The sequence below is a fragment of the Gobio gobio genome (genome assembly GCF_949357685.1).
Source record: "Gobio gobio genome assembly, chromosome: 9".
Taxonomy (NCBI): Eukaryota; Metazoa; Chordata; class Actinopteri; order Cypriniformes; family Gobionidae; genus Gobio; species Gobio gobio.
Window position 1 is genome coordinate 13,742,735 of NC_137115.1, and position 23,031 is coordinate 13,765,765.

The following is a 23,031-nucleotide window of genomic DNA, read 5'->3' on the forward strand; positions in this document are numbered from 1 at the left end:
ATCACACCTGTGACATGACACCTAGCATTTTTAAACAGTTTTTAATATATTATATATAATAATTTAACTTTATATTATATTATAATATTATAATAATTTCACATTTAATCTCCAAATGAATGTAGAAACAGCATTCAAGAACACAACAACATAGTGCTGGGCGGTATACTGGTTCATACCGAATACCGGTGTTTATTTTTCATACCAATACCGGTATATGTCGCTTAAACAATGTTCGGAACACAGTGCAGCGCGACACTGTTTGAGAGGGTCCCGTTTCACTGTTGCACTGTAGTGAGGACACAGCTGAGATCACATTACAGCCTATGGCTGAATCGAGATGATATTAACAACGTTCACCACATGGATCATATAGCACAGATATATATCATATAGCACAGATATATATATCATATAGCGCGTGCGCAATTAAGTTTTTTATGGACATATTTCATATACTATAGTGCTCTAAGCACGAACCAGAAAAGCGGAAATGGCGCTGGCGACTGTGGCATAATAAAAGTCCTGCCGGCAACTATGCCATAATAACAGTCCCGCTGCTCGCGAGGCGTATGTTCCTCTTTTCTTATTAACAATCGCTCCAGCGGCCTTGCTCAGCTCCCACAACACTCGGCCCTGCTCTGCTTCATACTACAGTAACGTTAATAATCGCATCCATGAACATGATTTCTGCCTGAGTCCTATCCCGATTCTTTTGTCCCAAGATTCTGCGCTCAAATTTGGCATCATCAAACTACTCCTTTGTTTTGAATAGGGGACCTCTAGTGTATGGAAAAGATACATAGTGCAGCTTTAACAGTAAACAGTATAATTTTGAAAAATACCGTGACATAGATTTTTGGTCATACCGCCCAGCACTAACATAAAGACAGTATATTTTTTTAATATTTGATCAAACAGCTAGGCCTAAGAAATATACAGAAATTGAATAAATTAATCAAACACGTCACAGTCTAAATAAATTATAATTTAAATATAGATTAATCCTTATTAAAGCTATACAAGTTTAGTAAAGAGCAGTGAATGATCTTCTCTTTGTCTTTTGTTCTTTGATTATCATTAATGACAGGTTTTTTGGCTGCTGTGACTTTAAGGCCTAGTCCACACGTACACGGGTATTTTTATAACCGGAGTTTTTCCTCATCCGTTTAAAAAAACAATCGAGTCCACACAAGCACGGTTTAAAAAAAATCTCTGTCCACATGAAAACGCAAAACCGGGCTATGATTGGCTGCCTGATTTCCACATGGGTCCCATCCACGGAGGGATGCTATGGGCTCAGTGAAACCCTTCTACAAGTTTACTTTGGACTCAGTGACAGGTAACTGTACACAGGGGCAGGGCCCAAGTGGACTGAAGCTTCACACACTTGCCTTACTATGTTGTATTATTGCATTCTGGCGCCTCTGTTCTGCAATACAATGAGATAACTGCGCATGTATCTGTATAGGCTACATGTGATAAGCGCTATTAGCAGAGTTATTAAATGCTACGTCCGCCATTGCATAGACTCGACTCATGTAACGTTAAACAAAAGCGATAACGGCGCACAAACAGACGTCAAACAAAGGAGAGAACAGCGCACATTTTGACTTAACAAGCCTAAATCTCCGGTTTCACCATCTACACGACAACGCTGTAACCGGAGTTTCTAAAAAACTTCACCCTGGCCGGAGTTTTCAAAAAAGTCCGGTTTCAGTAACCGGATACTGCGTTTGCGTGTGGACGAACAGCCAAACCGCATAAAAAAAGCTGCGGTTTTGAAAATACCCGTGTTCGTGTGGACAGGGCCTAAGACAGATCTGACATGTATCCGATGTCTTCACAACTCTTTACGGTCATTTAAGACTTTATTTAACTAATTGAAGACTGTGCTTACAAGGATACTCGACAAAGCAGACATTTTGGCATACTTTTGTGTGTTACTAGTTAGTCCCCATCACTAGTTATAAGGCATAAGTAGAAGGCAGACAGTGGGGTTAACTGTGGGTCAGCGAGATGGGCCAGTTTAGGGTACAGGTAAAACACAACCCCCTGCAGAGCACCAGGAAGAGTCAACCAACAAATCAACACCAGTAGCATCACACAAGGAAATGTGGCTGTGAAATACACAACCTACAGGCACAATGCAATAATATAATAATATTGACACTGAGAGCAGAACAAATATAGAATAAAACATGAATTCATCCTCAAAAAAATAGATATTTTGATGGTCCCTTTTGAAATTCTGTTGACTATATAAGTAACGTTGGAACTACATGCCAATAACTCTCATTAGAGTATTAATAAACTGTCTGCTTAATATCTGCAAACTCTTTATTGTGATGGTCCCCCAACAGACATTCTACTGACCATAAGTAACTTTGCAACTACATGTCTACTTATTCTAACCCTAACCCTACCAGTCTACTTATACTCTATTAACACTCTAATGAGAGTTAGTAGAAATTTAGGTGCAACGCTATAGTCAACATAATGTGTTAAAGGGACCATCAAAATGAAGTGAAACCAAATATTTTTTAAAGTGGCCATATCTTATAAGAGAGAAAACAATGAAGAGAAAATATCTATGCCCAACGTTTTAATATAAACAGGTTATTAGTGAAGTTCACAACGCAAGTTTGGGAGGCGTGAACCATCTAATCTTTCAATTAACCACCAAAGCATATAAGCAGCCTCCTACCTCCTTCAGGCATCAGTTGTTTTGCATTCCTCCACCTCCCCATCTCCACCTACTTACATTTAGGCATCTTGTTTACTATATCTTCTTCCTAGCACTAGTTGTCCCTGGGGGGTAAATCTAAGCTCGAGTAGAAGCGGCTTCCTCGAGCCCCTCCACCACAGCAAGCCAAATACGCTTAAACCTTATTAGCTAAAGAGTATGGGTAAACGGACTTGTGAATAGACAATATTCTTTTAAATAATATTCTTGCACACCTTGCCTGTAGATTTGACTCCTTTCTGTCGAGTTCTGATGCTCACGTTCCCACTGTTGTCGCTTTCGGCAGTGGACAGGGGTTAACGTGGGCACCCTCACTGGTCTGCGGCTATGCAGCCTCATACGCAACAAACTGCGATGCACTGTGTATTCTGACACCTTTCTATCAGAACCAGCTTTAACTACTTGAGCAATTTGAGTTACAGTAGCTTGTCTATTTGATGGGACCTCACGGGCCAGCCTTCGCTCCCCACGTGCATCAATGAGCCTTGGCCGCCCATGATCCTGTCACCAATTAACCACTTTTGATAGTTACTGACCACTGCAGACCAGGTTCACCCCACAAGAGCTGCAGTTTTGGAGATGCTCTGGCCCAGTTGTCTAGCCATCACAATTTGGCCCTTGTCAAACTCACTCAAATCCTTACGCTTGCCCATTTTTCCTGCTTCTAACACATCAACTTTGAGGACAAAATGTTCACTTGGTGCCTAATATATCCCACCCACTAACAGGTGCCGTGATGAAGAGATAATCAGTGTTATTCACTTCACCGGTCATAATGTTATGCCTGATTGGTGTATAATGAAATATGTATATTTAGGCTGTCATCATACCTCCTCCATTCCTGTAGCAGAGATAAGGAAACCTCCACACGTTACCCAGTCCAACCACATTCCCTGCCACAGCCAGAAGAATCTCTGCTTTACTGCCCCAGTGCCCTCTCTCCTCTATTTGTCCTTCTATTCTGCTCATTTTTTCACTCCGTTCTCACCAGTTCTGTCTGATCCTGCTGTGTAGACTGCTTTAACTCTACAGTGGTGGAGGATGATCATTGAGAAACAAATAAGTCAGTGTGTGAGTCTAAAACTGGCAAAATTAATTATCTATTATGATGGTTGGGTGAGCCTCAGGTAAAATATATAATGCAAAGTAATTAATTCATTCGAAAACATAACAGCAGTGACACATTTTTATAAAAGATAATTTCAGATTATTTTAATATAGCATTGCAAAACCCACATCACCGATCAGAGTAAATCAACACATTTAAATAAATATTTTAAATCTGGAACACCAGTGACCTGGGGCCTATTGCACAAAACTAGGATAAGGGATTAAGCCGGGATATCTTGGTGATCCTGGCTCAATTTATCCATGATCCGGTTGCACTAAAGCTGGATAGGGTGGCAGTTGGATGTTATGGTATAAATTACCATGGAGATTTATTCTGTGGAGCTAGCCTGCTCCAGACCAGGCTAAATTCCAGGATCTATTTAATCTCATCCCTTATGTCAGTCAGCAGTCACCACTAACGGAAACCAATAGTTATTCCACTGCCCACTATACATTGTTATCACATATAACTAGACCCACTGTCATTATTTAAACTTTCAGATCATTAATTTCAATAATTTTGGATAAATTATGATTTTTAGATGATGCTGTCATAAGATAATTTACAGTTTCCCATAGACTATAAGGCTATATATAAAATTATAGAATATTAGGGCCACAGAGGAAAAAAAGAAAATTCACAGACTTCGAGAATGAAGTTATAATATTGTAACCCGTTGTTTTAGAGGAGGACAGTTGTTAAAATGACAGCTGTGGGGCATTTCATGGAATTGTTCTTCAGTATGGTTTCACAAACAAGGACATACTTAATCTTTTGGCACATCAGCATCACATTGTCATAAGTATCAGGACTGTAAAAAGTATATGCATGTTTTCCGCAGAAAGAACCAGCCTCATATATATATATATGACTTTTTTCCTTCTTCCTCAGTGTGGCCCTAATACACGGTCGTATAAAATACACATTCCATATAAATATAAAAACACAAAGTGTAACATTATGTTCCTTTATTGAATAAGGATAAAACAAAGCAGGTAAACCATCAGCTCCTTTCGAAACTGAAGTCACACAGTGACTCTACAAGATGGAAAGCACAGAATCAAAGCATTTACAACAAAAGGATAACACATTCAAAGGTCTGTATATAACACACCCCGCATGTCTGCACACTGAAATAAATGCAGGACAAATCCATACACATCAACTGAACAGACAAATGAATGCAGTAGCCTCCCTGCAAGCTTGTATTACACACAGTATACAGCACAAACATCATAAGAGGCCAAATCAATAAAAAAATTATAAAAATGTAACCCAAATTCCTCTGCCACCGCAGGACATATTTAACCAAAATTGAAAGCAAACATTCTAGCTAAAATAATTCAACACATATTGGTCCCTCAGCAGCCGACCACTGTCGTCATCAGGGAAGATTGCCGGATTGTCCCAGTCCATGGCTGGTGGCACTCTGGGGGCCCTCTCCTTCCTCAGGCAGGCCACATTGTGGAGGACAGCACAAGCCACAGTAATGTCACATGCCCTCACAGGGCTGACCCTTAATTTGTGAAGGCAGTGAAAGCGTGCCTTCAGGAGGCCAAAGGTCATTTCAACTCTGGCCCTGGTCCTGGCATGGGCATGGTTGTAGGCCTGCTGTGCTTCCTGGGGGTCTGTGAAAGGTGTCAGGAGAAAAGGCTGGCAGCCATACCCCCTGTCTCCCAGCAACACACCAGAGAATTCACCTGTGAACACAAAATCTCATCATTACTACCTCATAAACAGTGATATTCTTGACACAGTCATGATGTAAAAAGTGGTTATTAATAGGGGTTGTATGTGTGGCTCACCTTGTGATAGGCGCTGATAGATTTCAGAGGCCCGAAAGATTCTGGAGTCATGGACTGAGCCAGGCCATTTTGCCACAACATTGCTGATCACACAGTCAGCATTGCAGACCATCTGAAATCATAAGATGAGGAATATTAAACCAATCAATGCACATCACTGGCAATGCACAGTGTTCATCAATGGACAATATCAAAAAGTTATGCTCACCTGAACATTAATGCTGTGAAAGGATTTCCTATTCACAAAATCTGCCTCATGGGCACCTGAGGGGGCTTTTATCCTTATGTGTGTGCAGTCCAGTGCACCAATGACATTGGGGAAACCTGTCACACAAAGTAATGAGTATCCTACTACGGGTGTTAACAGTTGTCCTGTAATTTGTAGATCCTCTTACCTGCAATCCTATAGAATTCCTCTTTGATGTCACAGAGTCTTCTGTGGGGAGGGAAGGAGATGAAGACATCTGCTAATGCTTTGATAGCCAGACACACACTCCTTAGTGTGCGGCAAATTGTGGCCTTGTTCAGCTGTTCTGCATCCCCAACGGAGTACAGGAAGGCTCCACTAGCAAAAAAGCGCAAGGCCACACAAACCATTTGCTCCACACTCAGTGCATGGCTCCGTGCGGTGCGGTGCTTAATCCTGGGACCCAGCAGTCTGCACAGATACCTGATGCCATCTGCAGAAAACCTGTATCTTTCATATAGATGGTCATCATGATAGGCCAGTGGGTCCAACCGGTCCCTGAAGACCCTCTCTCGCCTGAAGGCTCTCCTGAGCACAAGTGCTTCTTCATCCACCACATCTCGCAAGAATGGGCACGCCATTGTCAGAGCAGAAAGGAAACACCATTTTGGCCCTTCATATAGGCTAGTGGCCACACCTGGCGCTGGGGGGTGCCTTATAACGATGCTTATTTCAATTCAAATTCAATTCAATTCAAATTTATTTGTATAGCGCTTTTCACAATACACATTGTTTCAAAGCAGCTTTACAGAAAGTGCATTTCATAAATGTACATTGAAAAATGTTAGAAAGAGAATGTTAAAGAAAAATGTTAGAATAAGTTAATCAATCGTGTATTATTTTAGGCCATAACACTGGCGTCGAGTCGTCTCATCACAGGTGTTGTTATTTGTACTGATTGCTGGGGAAAATAAAAAAAAACAACTAAAAGATGCCGCTGGTCCTGTGTGCTCACAATGGGAGCTCATATGTCATGGCTCACTTGACTTAACCTTATATTTTTTATTTTAAAGATGTGTCATCTTCTTGGAGCTGGGGGAGGAAAGGAGAATAATGATTAATACATTTGTTACAGGTAGCATATAGTGTACATTGAAGGCATAACTCACCTCCCGCTCAAGTTTTTTTATTTCAAGGTCCAGTTTCCTAACTGTCCTCTTTTTTATTTCGGCCTCCAAATCAAGATTTTCCATCTTTTTCTTCTTGTACTGCATGTCTATATCTGCCAGTTCTATTTGGCGCCGGAGGTGGTTGCCATACAACTGTCTGATAGCTTGTGAGGTCTGTGAACACAATACAATTAGCGCAGCGGGAATTTGGCACGATGTAGTGTCCTTCCATTAATACGCACTATGTTGCCAGGCTGGCTTTCCCACTGTACAGCATCTGGGTCCTATTACAGAAATGAGATTTTGTGATTTTGTGTGGGCTCCAAATGATAACTCCTCACCATTGTAGACTAAATAGTACTTTCACAGGCTTGACATGATACCTCATGCCTTCTTGAATCCAGAGAGATGGTCTCCTCATCATCATCATCGCCGTCATGTGCTGTTGCTGCTGCTCTGTGGCCTTCACCCTATCACATTTAATTGGATTCATATTGAAGCTAGAAGACAAGACATGCCAGGCCTACAGTATGCCTTTGATGGAGTACTCACTGGATCAGCATCGTCTGGTGCTTGTGCTGGTGGCTCTAACAGTAACACAGTGCTGCCAGACACTGCAAGGCAATAGGCAAACCAAAGTCAGACAGTCCAAATGGATTCAATATGAATGTGGTTGTGTCCCATGTAGAGATGGAAGGACATACCTTGTATGAAGTGGGTGGCATCTTGGGAGGGACCTATGCTTGTCTCTTTCCCCCCAGGGATCCCCTCCAACACGGGCCTGCCTTTATTTAGCTCCAAGGCCATGTCCTCTGCTGGGGTGAGGTCAGCTTTTGGTGACCCACCACCCGTGCCTTGTCTGTGGGTATTCTTTTTCACTGCTAAAACAGTACAGACAATGTGTGAGCAGCCACCTTCTGGGTACAATATATGCTTGTGCATTGTTAAGTATTAGTCAGGGCCCTTACCATTCTGGAGAATGTTCTTGTATTTGATTTTGACTTGCTGCCATGTCCGTTTTGGCCCAGTCATGTTTAATCTACATCACACACACACGAAAAAAATACTTTCTTTATCACACAAGAACATTCAATGGAGTCAGTGAGCAAGCGACTTTGACTCCTTTGAAAGGCGCTATATAAATTAAAGTGATTATTATTATTATTATTATTAGCTCATCTATTTATTCAATTCATTTTTATTTTATGTATAGCGCAATCACAATTGTTTCATTGTTTCAAAGCAGTTTTACATTAATAAAAGCAGGAGAACACAGAAAAATCGGTGGACAACATAAGAAGCACAGTACAACGGCTTCTAAAATTAAACCGTACTACTGAGCGTAGTAATAATGTAAGGCTTTGATAATAATTTATCAAAGCCTTATACAGTGTGATGGAGTTACTTTACACAATTTAACTCATATCTGCAGTCCATGTAAATAAATTCAACTGTTTCATAATCAGAGTACAACTGCGTTTTTGGAGATGTGAATAAACTATTTGGATTGTAATTGTGATGTTTCAGCGGAGCGGTGAGTGTGTAATTGTGCACTACTTACGCATTCAGGCGGTCTGCAATACTTTGCCACGCTTTTTCCCTTTGTTTTATCACTGTGGCGGTGTTGCCTTTCTTCTTAATTATATCTTTTACCTCCTCGTATGCCTCCATGAGGATTTGTGCCTCCGACGGGGAAAAGTACGCTGCTCTGGTTGCCATGGTGAATCAGCGAATCTGTGATCGGTGGCAGGTCTATTTGAGTGAGCCGTGAGCGCGCACCTATCCAGGATTGGTTTCACCTGGCTTGATGAATCCGTGTCTGCTCATCCTGGCTTGGTGTTTGTGCAACCAATTAAGCCTGGACGCACCTGTTTTGGCTTCATTGAGCTCAGCTCAGTCATTTATCTTGGATGTCTTAATTCTACTTTTGTGCAACAGGCCAAAAAAATATTTTGGTCTAAATATAAGTTTTATTAGGGTGACCAAACGTCCTGTTTTCCCAGGACATGTCCTGTTCAAGTCCTGTCCTGGCCCTAATATAACAATTTTCTATTCATACAGAGGGGACATACTTTAAATGTATTGAAATTAATAAGGAATCTTTGAGTAAACTTCGAGTATCATTTGAGTATCTCATTGCCGGGCAGAGTGTCCTGGTTTCCAGTAATCAGAATATGGTCACCCTAAGTTTTATGTATTTGAATTACATTACATTTTCCCATCCATTTGGATTATGTAGTTTTAACATGAACAAACTAATAAACTTAATGTTCATATTTGTCAGTCATACGTAAATGAAATAGGTAAGTTTTATGTAATAGTACACAGCAAAATGCCCATGATAAATTAACACAGCCTAGTGCACACTACTGAGATAAAGTACCATTGAAGCAGTGTTCAAGTTAATGAGATAATTAAGTGATGATTGATCATTAATTATGAACACCTGATGATGATAATGAGCAGAATCACTGAAGGAAAGACAAGAACAGAAAAGAGAGAATGAGAAACTTCCAGTCACAGACGAAATCAAGACATTAAATCTCTGAATATTTCAGCAGAGGAGGATTAAAGAATAAACAACAGATGGGAAATCACATTGATCACATTTTATTCCTCTGAACTGACCCCAAACTTTTTATATTTTAATTTTAAACACTGCTAACTCTAATGACAAAGTAACAAATGTTATTTTTTAATTATTTATGATTAGTAATTACCTAATGTATGGAACACACATAATTCAAGTTCTCTTTAATATGTAAAATATGAATTTTCATACATGGTCGCAACAGTTTTTGTAGTTCAATTTCTTTTTATGTTGTATTAAAAAATCTTAAGCCTCCTGGTTTGGAGTGATTTTTTGAAAAATAAAAAGATACACACACACATATATATATATATATATATATATATATATACATACACACACACACACACACACATACATATATATATATATATATATATATATATATATATATATATATATATATATATATATATATATATATATATATATATATATATATATATATATATATATATATATACACACACACACACACACACACACACACACACACACACACACACACACACACACACACAGGGGTGTTTTTGTGAAATGTGGGGACATTCCATAGGCGTAATGGTTTTTATACCGTACAAACCGTATTTTCTATCCCCTTACACTGCCCCTGCCCCTAAACCTAACCCTCACAGGAGACTGTGCAGTTCACTTTCTGTGAAAAAAAACTTGTTCTGTGTGATTTATAAGCATTTTGAAAAGTGAGGACATGGGGAACGTCCTCATATTTCACCCTCTTTTTGTAATACCTATGTCATACCCATGTCATTATACACATTTGTGTCCTGATATTTCACGAAAACATGCCCCCACACACACACACACACACACACACACACACACACACACACACACACACACACACACACACACACACATATATATTTTATACAGACATAAAAGCACAATAACGGTTCAATGACATATATTTTGCAGTTCAGCAGTTGTGCTGTTGTCAAGGACATAAATGACAAAGATTATAAAAACAAATTGAAATAAATTGCAAGAGTTGAATATCTTTTAGTTTGTGTCTTGCATTAAGTCTTGCATCTCTGTGATGAAGGTATTTTCTTCTATTTCAGCTCGTTGCTTACAGATAAGAGGGAGGTTGGTGTCAGGACTACACAGGTGATGCCAACGCTGTCAAGAAACAGACACAGAGAAACAACATTAATCTGTTAGTTGATTTACTCTTGTTTTTTATGCAGTTCAGCTTTGGTTAAAAGTTAAACATTTACATCTCTGCCCTGTTGACATTTTAGCGGCTTGTTCATCTCTTGATCATGTTTAATCTCACCTGTTTTAGGCTTCCTTTCTCAGTAAACAGTCGGATCAGCGCCCATCCAGGCACCAGCAGAATGGAGGACAGGGCCAGTAACCAGCCTAGTGCGTACGCCCAGTCCGGGTACACATACCAGCGGTTGAAAGTGAGAGGCTTGTACTTAACCATTGAACAGACAAAAGACACCTGAAAAGAGAATAAATAGAAGTTGTGAAGAATGGATGTAAAAGAAAAAGAAGAATGCAATCAGATGAATGTGAGAAATGGCTTTAGCCAGGGATATACAACTAAATAATGTCCAGAGAGATTTGTTGGCTTTTTGACAAAAATAAAACATGAACCTCAAACAGATGAAAGAAACGCAAAGACACTCACCAGGGACACGAAAGGAGTCAGGTATTTCCAGCACAGCATAAACATATAATTGGGTCGTGAGTTTGTCATGTCTTCAATGACGTCAAACATTCTCTCAGCACCTGTGGTGTTAGGGAAGAATTGAGCATCACTGGCTTTTAGATACTGTCAATGTTGTCTATTGCTGTTTCAGATACTCTAGTTGTCTCATCTCATAAATCATTTTTATTTAATTTATAGTATAAAAAAAAAAAAAAATATATATATATATATATATATATATATATATATATATATATATATATATATATATATATATATATATATATATATATATATATATATATAATTTAGTTTCTTATGGTCATTTTCAAAAATGATCAGCGACTGTGACATGAAAATATCTCTGTTACGTATGGTGACCCTCGTTTCCTGAAGGAGGAAACAGAGACGTACATCAGAGATGATTCAACGAAATGGGATCTTGCTTGAGAGCCCAAACACTTAGAGTGAAACTAAACGAGCCAATGAACATTGACATACGAACTAAGCGGGTTCCGCATCTCTTTGCTTTTCGCTGAGGAGCCGAGCTAGACGCAGTGATGGTACAACAACCATGGCGACGGGACATACGTTACCAGGGAACAAGGGTTACCATACGTAACCGAGACGTTCCCTTTCAGTCAGTCACTCTTGACGTACATCAGAGATGATCCGACAAAATGGGATCCCTACCAAAACGCCATGTTGCTGATTCTTCCAGTGCCCTGCATAAGCCTCTCAGACCACCACCTGTTTGGGACGGAAGCTTATGCAGAGAGAGTCAATCACTGCTGTTCTGCATGACCCACTCAGTGAGACTGTTGGATAACGCTGGGAAAGCGTGCCCCTTCAAGCGGAAAGGGAACGCTATGCAAGCCACATCCTGCCCGAAGGGAGGTAACCATGTGGAAGTTACATATATGGACTAGTCAATTAGGGTAGTACAGCATATGGAATGTCTTGAGTGGCTCCAGTCTATTTAGGGGGGAGGCGACACTGGCAGAGATGACAGAGCGGGCTTTGTCGAAGGACAGACACTGGCTAGCCTACAGGGTAGCTGTACCGTGGAAGAATACACATATGGGGTAGCCACAGGGATCTCTGCATATGGACACCCAGCATAGCACAGGTTCCTCAAAGCATATGAGTGTTAGGCCTGGAGCCAGATTTTGCGCCAAGTCTGACTGCTCGGGTTGACGTAGGAACTCAACAGGGTTAGCCGTTTCTGTAACTTACTGGAGCAATAAGCGCACTTACCTAGCTATTAAGCGAGAATGGCGCAGCAAGCCGACATTGAGCAATTTCTCTGTGCTACTGGCCATTGTAGGCAAGTATCCGGGAGGAAACTGGCTCTACAACAAGGCTATAGAATCTATCGAACTTCTTAGGTGTCACCCAGCCCGCAGCTCTACAAATATCTGTTAGAGAGGCGCCTTGAGCCAGCGCCCAGGAGGAAGCAACACTCCTTGTTGAGTGCGCTCTCAACTCGAACGGGCAAGGCACGTCTTGGGTTTGGTAGGCCAAGACGATAGCATCCACTATCCAGTGGGCTAACGTCTGCTTGGAGACAGCCTTTCCCTTCTACTGGCCTCCACAACATACGAAAGCTATTCTGCGGTCCTAAAGCTTTGTTTTCTGTCCACATAACACTGCAGAGTGCGGATGGGACAGAGAAAAGCCAGGGCTGGGTCTGCTTCCTCTGAGGGCAGCGCTTGCAGGTTCACCACCTGGTCCCTGAAGGGAATGGTGGGAACCATTGGCACATATCCAGGCACGATTCGTTGACCAAAAATACATGCAGGTCCCCTACCCTCTTGATAGAAGCCAATGCTACCAGGACAGGAGTACTGTATTAATGGACAGGATGTGCCCTGAAGTGTCCTGAGCACCAGAGAAAAGTCCCAAGAGGGTACGGGGTGCAGCCAAAGAGGTTATAACCTTCTTGCACCCCTGAGGAACATGACGACCAGGTGGTGCTTTCCCAAAGACTTACCATTGACTGCATGGGGGTGTGCGGCGATACCGGCAACATACACTTTGAGGGTGGAGGGAGACAGCCTTCGCTCCAACCTATCTTGCAGGAAGGAAAGTACAACTCTGACCAGGCATCTTCGGGGGTCTTCCCGGCGGGAAGAACACCGCTCAGCGAATGGGTTCCACTTTAATGCACATAAGCGCCTCGTAGAGGGGTCTCTAGCTGAAGTGATGGTGTCTACCACCAACTGGGGTAGGTCACCTAGAACCTACACATCCCGTCCAGGGACCAGAAATGGAGTTTCCCGAGGTCTGGATGCGGGTGGCATAGGGTGCCCCGTCTCTGAGAAAGTAGGACCTTCCTCAGAGGAATGGGCCAGGGAGGTGCTGTCGCGAGGAGCATCAGTTCTGGGAACCAGGTTCGGTTGGGCCAGTATGGCGCTACTAACAGGACCTGCTCCTGGTCCTCCCTGACTTTGCACAGAGTCTGTGCTAGAAGGCTTACTGGGGTAAACGCATACTTGCATAGGTTCCAGGGCCAGCTGTGTGCCAGTGCATCTATGCTGAGAGTTCTCTGTCAGAGAATAGAACAACTAGTAATTGGTTGAGTCTGGAGCATAGACCACCCTGACAGTCGATGTACACAACCGCAGTGCAGTCCGTACGGACCAGTACGTGTTTGCCCTGTAGTGGCCCTTTGAGGTGGCTCAGCGTTAGACACACTCCCAGAAACTCAAGGCAATTGAAATGTCTATGCAGTTGAGGCCCTGTCCACAGACCTGAAACTGCATGCACATTGTATGAGGCCCCCCAGCTAGTGGCAGAGGCACCAGTGGAAACCCCAGCATGCCTGGACACTTGTTCTAAGGGAACTCTTGCCTGTAGACTACGGGCTGAAAGTTTGGCGACAGTGCGGGGTGATGTGCCCCTGGTACATGCCGCTCTGCCACGGCCATCTCCGGACCTGGCCGTGAACCCAGTGTTGAAGCAGCCTCATATGAAGCAGCCTGAGTAGCGTTGCTGAGGCTGCGGCTGCCATATGCCCCAGGAGCCTCTGAAAAAGTTTCAGTGGGGGCGCTGCCCTGCCTTTGAACGAATCCAAGCAGTTCAACACCGACTGGACGTGGATCCATACAGAGATAAGAGATTCTCTGCATAGGGGAGAGTTTGCTCTTGTCCCAGTTGAACCGAAGACCCAACTGACTGGAGAGCCTGAGCATCATGTCCCTGTGTTCGCACCACTGTTCTCGCAAGTGAGCTAGAGTGAGACAGTCGTCAAGGTAGTTGAGGAAGCGAATGCCATGTTCTCTCAGGGGAACAATGGCCGCCTCTGCAACCTTCGTAAAGACGCGAGGCGACAGGGCCAGTCCGAAGGGCAGGACTCTGTACTGATATACCCGACCCTTGAAAGCAAAGCGCAGAAAAGGCCTGTGTCGAGGAAGAAACGAGACATTAAAGTACGGGTCCTTCGGGTTGCAAACCAATTGCAAACCAATCTCAGGGACGGATACATTCGAAAATGCGTTTCTGCATTAACATCTTGAACGGGAGCTTGTGAAGGGCCCGATTCAAGGTTCGCAAGTCCAAAATTGGTTGTAACCCATCGCCTTTCTTGAGTACAATGAAGAGCACATCCAGGGAAAAAAATGTCATAGACACATCAGTATCAGTATCAGTGATACTGGCCTTCATCCATAAAAAGATGCCATTGAACAAATATTTAAAATATACTGTCTTTGTTTTTTCTACATTCATTTGTTGATTTACTGTGAAATTATTACATTATAAAATATAAAAAACGTGTTTTAAACAGAAAAATGTTGAATAATCATAATAATGATGAATAATCTAGTTTAAAACAGCACTAAAAGAAAGTTTACATTAAAAATATATTATGCCTACCCACTATCTATCTACCTTTTGTATTTATTGCATAGCATATTATATGTTCAGCAGGGATGACAGACTGACGATTCCATCAGACATCCTATTTATGACTGGATGTAACTTTTGATACTTTGCTGTAAAATTGGCTCTCCTATTGATTTTGTCCTATCAATGTGGCTCTCCTGAAAAAAAATAGCGAAGACCACTGATCTAGGTCTGAGGAAGTTCTGATTATTGTACATACTATTTACAGTATGCCTTTATATTACAGTTATTTTTTCTTTTACAGCTCTCAGTTTCTGTAGCTTCTGTGCAACTCACCAAAAACCCAACCCATGGCCAAAGATTCAAAAACACAGAGGAAAAGAAGACAGGCTCCACTGCAGGCATAGTAGTCGAACAACTGGAATACATACATTCCCCCCTGTAGGTCACAATGCAAAATTACATCTCAAGCAGAACAAATGTGTTGAAGACAACACAAAGAATTGGAATTCATACTGCATAGTATGTGCTGTATACTGCCTACTATTTTCAAAAGTAGTAGCTTGTAACAGTATACAGCATACAATGTTAAAGGTTTGAAAGTATGTAGCAAGTTAAACAAACCAAACCTCTGTAACCATGACAAGTTGGCTGAAGAAGCAAAAAAGACAGAAAAGTAAAAGGAATATTTCTCGTCGTCCAGCTTTGCGCAGTACCATGGGGTACAGGTCCATCACTGATGTCATGAAAACTTCCATCGCAACAAACTTTGGGGGAAGCAAAACACAAGTGCATTAGAATTGTGAAACACTTTCAAATATGTTACCTCAGATGAGGTTCTTTATATTACATCAGCCGTCAGTTCTCACCACAGTTTTAAAAAATGCTATAAAAGTGGGCGTGGTTAAGCTGCGGAGTGGAGGGGGATGAGGGGAGATTGACTGACAACAACACAGCAACGGCTTCTGATTCAGAGTATTATTTCACTCTCAGTAAAAGCATCTTGCATGCTGCAAAATATCATTACGTAACACAATATACACATGGTTTTGTAAGCTCACCTTAAATAACACAAATACATAAAATACATATCCTATGACAGCTATGTATTGCACAAATAAATGCACAGCCATTCGCATGTTCTCTGTATAGAAAATATATACGAACACGCTGTTGCATCATTGATAACTTTTGAGGCTTATTTTGCAGTGTTTTATGAGCCGTTTGATCGGTTAATGGGCCGTAAAGAGAGGTTACACTCACATTGTGGATGAATCGCGTTTGTGTGAAGACTAAGGATCTACTGAAGAGAACTTATGCGACGCAGAAACTAATACAAAGCAGAAATAATCACTCGTTTTTGATCCATTAATGCATCTCTCACTTACGATCTCACTTACGAATGCGATCTCACTCTTTGAAGCGCCTGTCAATCAACGCATGCTGCTGTGTTAAGCGAGGCATCTTCTCATAGGATAAGGACACGCAGACTCGTGAATAATTAAGCAAGACGTCTTCTCATAGGATAAGGATACGCAGTCTCATGAATAATTAAGTGAGGCCTCTGCTCATAGGATAAAGACAGGCAGACTCATGAATAATTAATGAGACATCGATGAGTCATCGCTGTACTATAGTACGACAAAGCGTCACATTCTGTGACGTTAATACAAAGATGAATTTAAACCCGGAAGTTGAATATAGCACAATTGTTTTTAAAATTAACTAGTTTTCTCCTACAATCAAAATGAATGAATGGTAACATTGAATTCTATGATGCTCAACACTCATAACTCTGTTAAAATCTCAGAAAATTTGGTTTAGGGTTTTATGACCCTTTAAGACTTCCCAACTTAGGAAGGCTTTAACATATCAGTATACCCATCAAACATGGCTCATGATTAAGGTTTTAGACCTCTGTGTGTAGGTTTGAATTTTAGATCACCTGTGTATCTAGTCCCAGCAAAATAATCATGATGAAGAAACAAACAGACCACAACTGAGGGAAAGGCATCATAGCTACAGCCTGTGGATAAGCTATGAACGCTAGTCCTGGACCTGGGAGAAAGACAGAGAGAATCTTGAGTATTTAGTGGTCTAAAGCTGTAAAAAAAATTCAAAGAATGTTGCAGAACCTGATTCTGCCACTTCCTCAATGGGGACACCCTGCTTTTGAGCCATGAAGCCCAGGACTGAGAACACTGCAAAGCCAGCTACAACACTGGTACCACTGTTCAGAAGGCAAAGCCATAAGCTGTCCCTGATAGGGAAAACGTAGATTATACAAGTTCTACGAAAATCAATGTGCCTAAATTGTATGTTTTGTAGAAGAGAGAAGAGGAGGGGGCCATAGACCGAACCCTGAGGTACATCACTGATTAGTTTATGTAACTTAGACACCATACCCTTCAAGATACCCTGAGGTAAGAATACCTTTGAAGTAGTATTTAAACAAAGGCAGTAGTATACAATACATACAGTATAGTTCAAAGGAATCTTTCAGAAAAAGAAAGATAATGAAAAAATATATCATATTTTCGAATAGTACCGAACTTACCTGTAGCAGTTGTTGTTATATTTATTGTAGCTGCCTAATACAGTAAGAGAGGCTGTACCCAAAGCATAGGAGAAAAAGATCTGAGCTCCTGCTTCCATCCAAACCTAAATGCACAACAGATTAGTACTCAAGACTTAAGAAGGGGCTCAATAATTTTAATATTAATGCTAATTTGATGTCCGAAAATTTCAATTCATTTGATACTTATAACAAGAAAATAGCATACTTTTTACTGGTTTTGAAGGTATTTAAATAGACTGTGCAAAAAAACATTACTTTTTTCAGTAATATCAACTGATCTAGTCTTTGTATAGTGTTATTAAACCTGATGCCAGGAAAGGGCAGATGGTCAGGTTACCTGTGGGTCAGCGAGACGGGCCGGTTCAGGGTACAGGTAAAACACAACCCCCTGCAGAGCTCCAGGAAGAGTCAACCCACGAATCAGCAACACCAGTAGCATCACATAAGGAAATGTGGCTGTGAAATACACCACCTACAGTCCAAGCACAATACACAAAGGGAAAAAATTAAGCATTTGGAAAATAATAATAATTTTACAAATTTCAATAAACAGGAAAAATACTGTACTGACATTCACTAATAATGAATACAAACATAATTCCATATAAAAACTGTAAATGCAGAAGAAAATAGAAAATCTTCAGAATTAAGGACCAGTAAGTGAACATTTTTGACATTTTGTGAAATGTTAATGTGTTAAGACAAAATTATCTTCAAATGACATTTTTTCAGACCTTGCCTGTAGATTTGACTCCTTTCCAGACACAGAAATAACACACGATCCACATTGCAATGAGACACAGAAGAATCTCCCAGTTGATTTTACCAACCTCCTCAATACCTCCAGATAGAGATAGCACTTTGTGTCTAAAAAATTTGACAAGAGAGAGCAACAATATAACTTTATAATTTGCTAATGTGGAATGTTTTTGTAAGTATTGTCAAATGTTGTCATGATGTCATTTATATTTATTTACTCCCAGAACTCAGTAACTGCAGAGGTTGAATTAATCAGTGTTGTCCAGTTGAGGGTCAGATTTTTTGCAGCGAGATTTACACAATCATCTAAGACAGAGAAGGCGAAGAAGAAGAAAAAAAAATAATATATAAACGTTTGCAAACCCTTGGTTTGGCATATTTAGATATAGTATACAGCAGATGTTATTTTTAGGAGTTTTGCTTCAAATTATTACCTGTGTTCCAGGTGTTGTCACAGCTGGCCCACGGCAGTTGGGAGCTGAAAGAGAAGAAGAGGTAGAAAAGCGCCCAGGCCAGAATGATGATGTAATACATGCAGCTGTACAGCACTATCAGTTGTCCTCCATAGCCAATACCTGAAAAAGAAAACAGAAACACTGATCACCAGGTGCACAGTCAACAATATTAATAGGGACCATTCAAGGAAGTTATTGACCCATCGATTTAAGCTATTTTTAAGAAACCAAATTAAGTAATTTTATATGTATAATAGATTGCACATTTAGAGATTTATATTAATTGAAATCAAAGAAATAAAATTTAAAAGAGAAAAATAATTTTGTTGTGTAGAAGACCCATAATATGATATGTGGGAAGAGGGATTTATATCAGATGAGGCTCTATATTCTAGCTGATTTTTATATTTTATTTTAGAACATTATTTTTGAACATTTTAATTCCATGCTGACGTGTCATGCAGCCAAACAGTATGAACGATGAATAACTTTTGTTTAGTTTTTTTCCCCTTTTTATTCAAAATATTCACAAATTTGTTAATTATATGCTATATGATATATTCCGTGTATGTCAAATGTCTGTAAGTGAATGTGTTTTCATTTAAACACCTTTATAATGATCAGGTTAATTGATCTATAATGTGCGATGGGTGTTGCCATGTAAAGTTGCACCACAATTCAGAGAATCGCATCTGTCGGATTTACATAACGTAAATTCATCAATTTCTCCCGAAATACATAACAGTAAGTGGCCGCTGAATTGGAAGAAGAATAAGGGTACACTTATAGTTTGCTTATTTAATCAATATATTTTAATAAATTATTATTTCCAAATGATTTCCCAAATTTTACTTAATGTAGGTCAATTTCATTTATCTATTTATGTATGTATTTATTTATTTGGCATTTCCCAACTTAATTTCATCAAAAACAAAAGCTAAATTAGTTTTCAATTATAAAATAAGTAGAAGATACAACTAAAACATTGTGTTACTAATATAATTATAGACAGGAATATTCTCTTCAAAAGACCTTAAAGGAACACTCAGCCGGTTTTAGAAATAGGGCTTATTCAACTTCTTTCTTACATTTAGATATGTGGGCAAATGCATTTTTGTCTCATTGCATGCATTGTTTTAGTTTGGCAGGGTCGCCGCTAGCTTAGCTTAGCATAATGAATGGAATCCTATGTTGCCAGCTAGCATGTCCCGAGTAAAAGTGATCAAAAAAAAAAAAAAAAACACCACCTAATTACTTCTTGTGGCCTGCGTATTCACAACGAGTACAAATAGTGATGCAGATTAAGACTAGGCGATTTCCTAGGCAGATATTGACTTGGGACTATATTATGGGGAAGCACAGGCGAAGCACTGCTACTTGGGGACAGAGATATCACACAACACATGAAATCCCACAACTTCGCCTAGTCTTAATCTGCATCGCTATTTGTACTCGTTGTGAATACGCAGGCCACAAGAAGTAATTAGGTGGGGTTATTTTTTTTTAATCACTTTTACTCGGGACATGCTAGTTGGCAACATAGGATTCCATTCATTATGCTAAGGTAAGCTAGCGACGACCCTGCCAAACTAAAAAAATGCATGCACTGAGACAAAAATGCATTTGCCCACATATCTAAATGTAGGAAAGAAGTTGAATAAGCCCTATTTCTAAAAACGATGGAGTGTTCCTTTAATGTTTACTGTGATGTATTTTTAAAATATTATAATCTAAAAAAAGTAGGGAAAAAAACCCCCCACCAGAAAAATAAATAAAGCCCACAATAATTTCTGCAGTCAGTAAAATACTCTTTGAAGTCGGCGTGAAACGGAAGTTCAGATCGTCTTTTTCTCCTTATTGTGACGTATATCCGAGTGAAACGGCTTCTGAAATTAGAAAAAATGTAAGGCGAGGCTTGATTTCGTCCTTCGGGAACTGATTGGATCGTTGGAAGTTGGGTGTTGCTAACAAAATGGAGGCAGATTTGAATGCCAGTTTGCACTCAGTTATGGAGGAAAAACTCGATCTATCTCTTAAATAAATGTATTTTCTCTCTAAATCTTTTCTACATATGTTACTGAGCATATTTCCTCACTTTTCGCTGGTTTATGCTACAGATTTCACTTATTTTAAGCCTTTTATGGCTTTATTTCTGTCAAACTTTTTTTCTCAGCTCTCTTTCGCCGTAAGCGCGTTCACACACGCTATTCCTAAGTGCAAGCCGTCACGACCATAGATATCCATAATAAAGGCTAGATGTCTTACGGCGGAGTCTCTAACGTCATCACCGGCGGCCATCTTGTCACTGGCAGGGCTCTGTGGTACCTGATGATCTGCATGAACACAGATACTCTTATCTCACTGAAATCTTGACGGATTTAAAAATGGTTTGGTTTCTTACAAACGTTATTAAAGGTGGCTATAATTATGGATGCTTGAACAAATTATGAATAATTTTTCATAAGTATGCAGTGTCATAACTACATCTCTGACGTTTATAACAAACCAAACAGTTTGAAAATCGGTAGAAAATTGAGCAAGTTATGGTTATTTAAAAAGTGCAAGCACCATTAAAACAATGTTACGAGTGAGCGAGCTGCCTGTGACAAGATGGCCGCCAGGTGCGGACGTCCACCTCCATTGGTCAGCAGCATGTACGAGACATCTAGCCTTTATTATGGATATCTATGGTCACGACAAGCTGTTCGTCCGACTATATTTAGTAATTTTTACATAAAAAAAGCTTTTATTTCTCATATTTTTCTCTCTTTTTGCCTCAAGTCCTTCCTGAAGAAGGTATTGTTTACACCCAGAAAAATGCACCTAACCACCATATTGCTACGATCAGTGACAGGTTTCTGAGAGGCGGTGCAGAAACGAGACTAATAAACGTTTCGGGGCAATAATAAACGCGCCAAAGTACATGACCAGGGGAGAAGAGAAGTTGTTTCGATTGGGGAGGGCAGGTCAATGTATTTGATTAAAGATTATAAGGGTAAATTAATTTTAAAAAATGAATGAAGTGCACAGATAAATCAGTTATAGTAAACACTGCAATATTACATATAAAAATATGAATTGTAAAATTTGATTTCATGCCGTCTTTAAACGAATGATTTATTTAATTTTTTTCTGTGACAAGTGTTATTAGCTTAAGGTTTTAACCAGGAACCATGATTTTGAATTAGACCAATATAAAAATGTACTTTAAAGAAATTTCATCTCCTTTTATAAAACAGTTCCAGGGGCTGCCACAGACTAACAATAACAATAATAATGTTGACTCGATTGGTACACTGCCTCACATTTAGGCTACTTTAGAAAATGTGAATGCTGGTTGCCTGTCCAAATCCCATCTGCAAAAAGAATGCAGATTAAAATAAATAAAAAATTGTTTCAATATTTTGACTCACCTTCAGCCAGTGGACAGAGGCGATGCCAACATGTAATGCCCCCTTCCTGTGTGTACTGTCCCATAGCTGTCTCTAGCAGGAACAGAGGCACCCCACAGGTAACAACAAACACCAGGTAGGGTATCAGGAATGCCCCTGAGTACAATAAAACATTAAAATGCCAGAAAGGTAAAATAGATCATTCATATTTGTAACCACTAAAATAATGAAATTTCAAAACCGCAAATAGCATTTGTGTATTTAGGCTGCCTCATACCTCCTCCATACTTGTAGCAGAGGTAAGGAAACCTCCAAACATTACCCAGACCAATCACAATCCCTGCCACAGCTAAAATAAACTCTGTTTTACTGCCCCAGTGCCCCCTCTCCTCCGTTTGTCCTTTGATTCTAGTCATATCATCACACCGTTTTGACCAGGTCACTCTGATCCTGCTGTCCAGACTGCTGTAATTTCACAGTGAATTTGTTCTAAATTCTGCTTAGCTTCTAATTATTTATAAATGTTTCAAGGTATTCATTGACTGATCCTCGTCAGCTGAAATGACAACCAAAGTGCAAAATAAGTAATGGGGCGAGTCTAAAGCAGATACAGTTGATCATGATGTATGATATGCCTCAGGAAACATTTGTATTTCAAATTCTAGTTTTGAAGAAAAATGTTAAAATATGCAAAGTCCAGTCTAGGAGTACATAT

General features: G+C 40.1%; 2 protein-coding genes and 1 pseudogene across 3 annotated transcripts in view; all 3 read right to left on the bottom strand.

Moving 5' to 3' along the window:
- The window catches only part of LOC307131582 (sodium- and chloride-dependent GABA transporter 2-like), a 54,505-nt pseudogene extending 50,790 nt beyond the window's left edge, over positions 1-3,715 (bottom strand). Inside the window, exons 1-3 of the transcript in view lie at positions 3,577-3,715; positions 2,962-2,981; positions 2,005-2,136 (exon numbers count right to left, since the gene is read on the bottom strand). The product of the transcript in view is annotated as a sodium- and chloride-dependent GABA transporter 2-like (transcript). The remainder of the gene's footprint in view (positions 1-2,004; positions 2,137-2,961; positions 2,982-3,576) is intronic.
- Positions 3,716-5,186: 1,471 nt separating this feature from the next.
- On the bottom strand, positions 5,187-6,490 carry LOC307131583 (putative nuclease HARBI1; the record flags this gene model as incomplete). The annotated part of the gene is made up of 4 exons (XM_079825295.1): positions 5,187-5,557; positions 5,663-5,774; positions 5,871-5,986; positions 6,058-6,490. The coding sequence occupies 4 exons, from the start codon at positions 6,488-6,490 to the stop codon at positions 5,187-5,189; spliced, it is 1,032 nt and encodes a 343-aa protein (XP_079681421.1).
- A 4,138-nt stretch (positions 6,491-10,628) lies between these two features.
- Positions 10,629-22,732, bottom strand: LOC307131584 (sodium- and chloride-dependent GABA transporter 2-like; the record flags this gene model as incomplete). Its single annotated transcript, XM_079825296.1, has 14 exons — positions 10,629-10,748; positions 10,906-11,076; positions 11,266-11,366; positions 15,469-15,571; positions 15,762-15,899; positions 17,078-17,190; positions 17,268-17,392; positions 17,690-17,793; positions 18,048-18,182; positions 18,445-18,577; positions 18,688-18,775; positions 18,904-19,044; positions 22,338-22,472; positions 22,594-22,732. The coding sequence occupies 14 exons, from the start codon at positions 22,730-22,732 to the stop codon at positions 10,629-10,631; spliced, it is 1,746 nt and encodes a 581-aa protein (XP_079681422.1).
- Between the last annotated feature and the right edge of the window lie 299 nt (positions 22,733-23,031).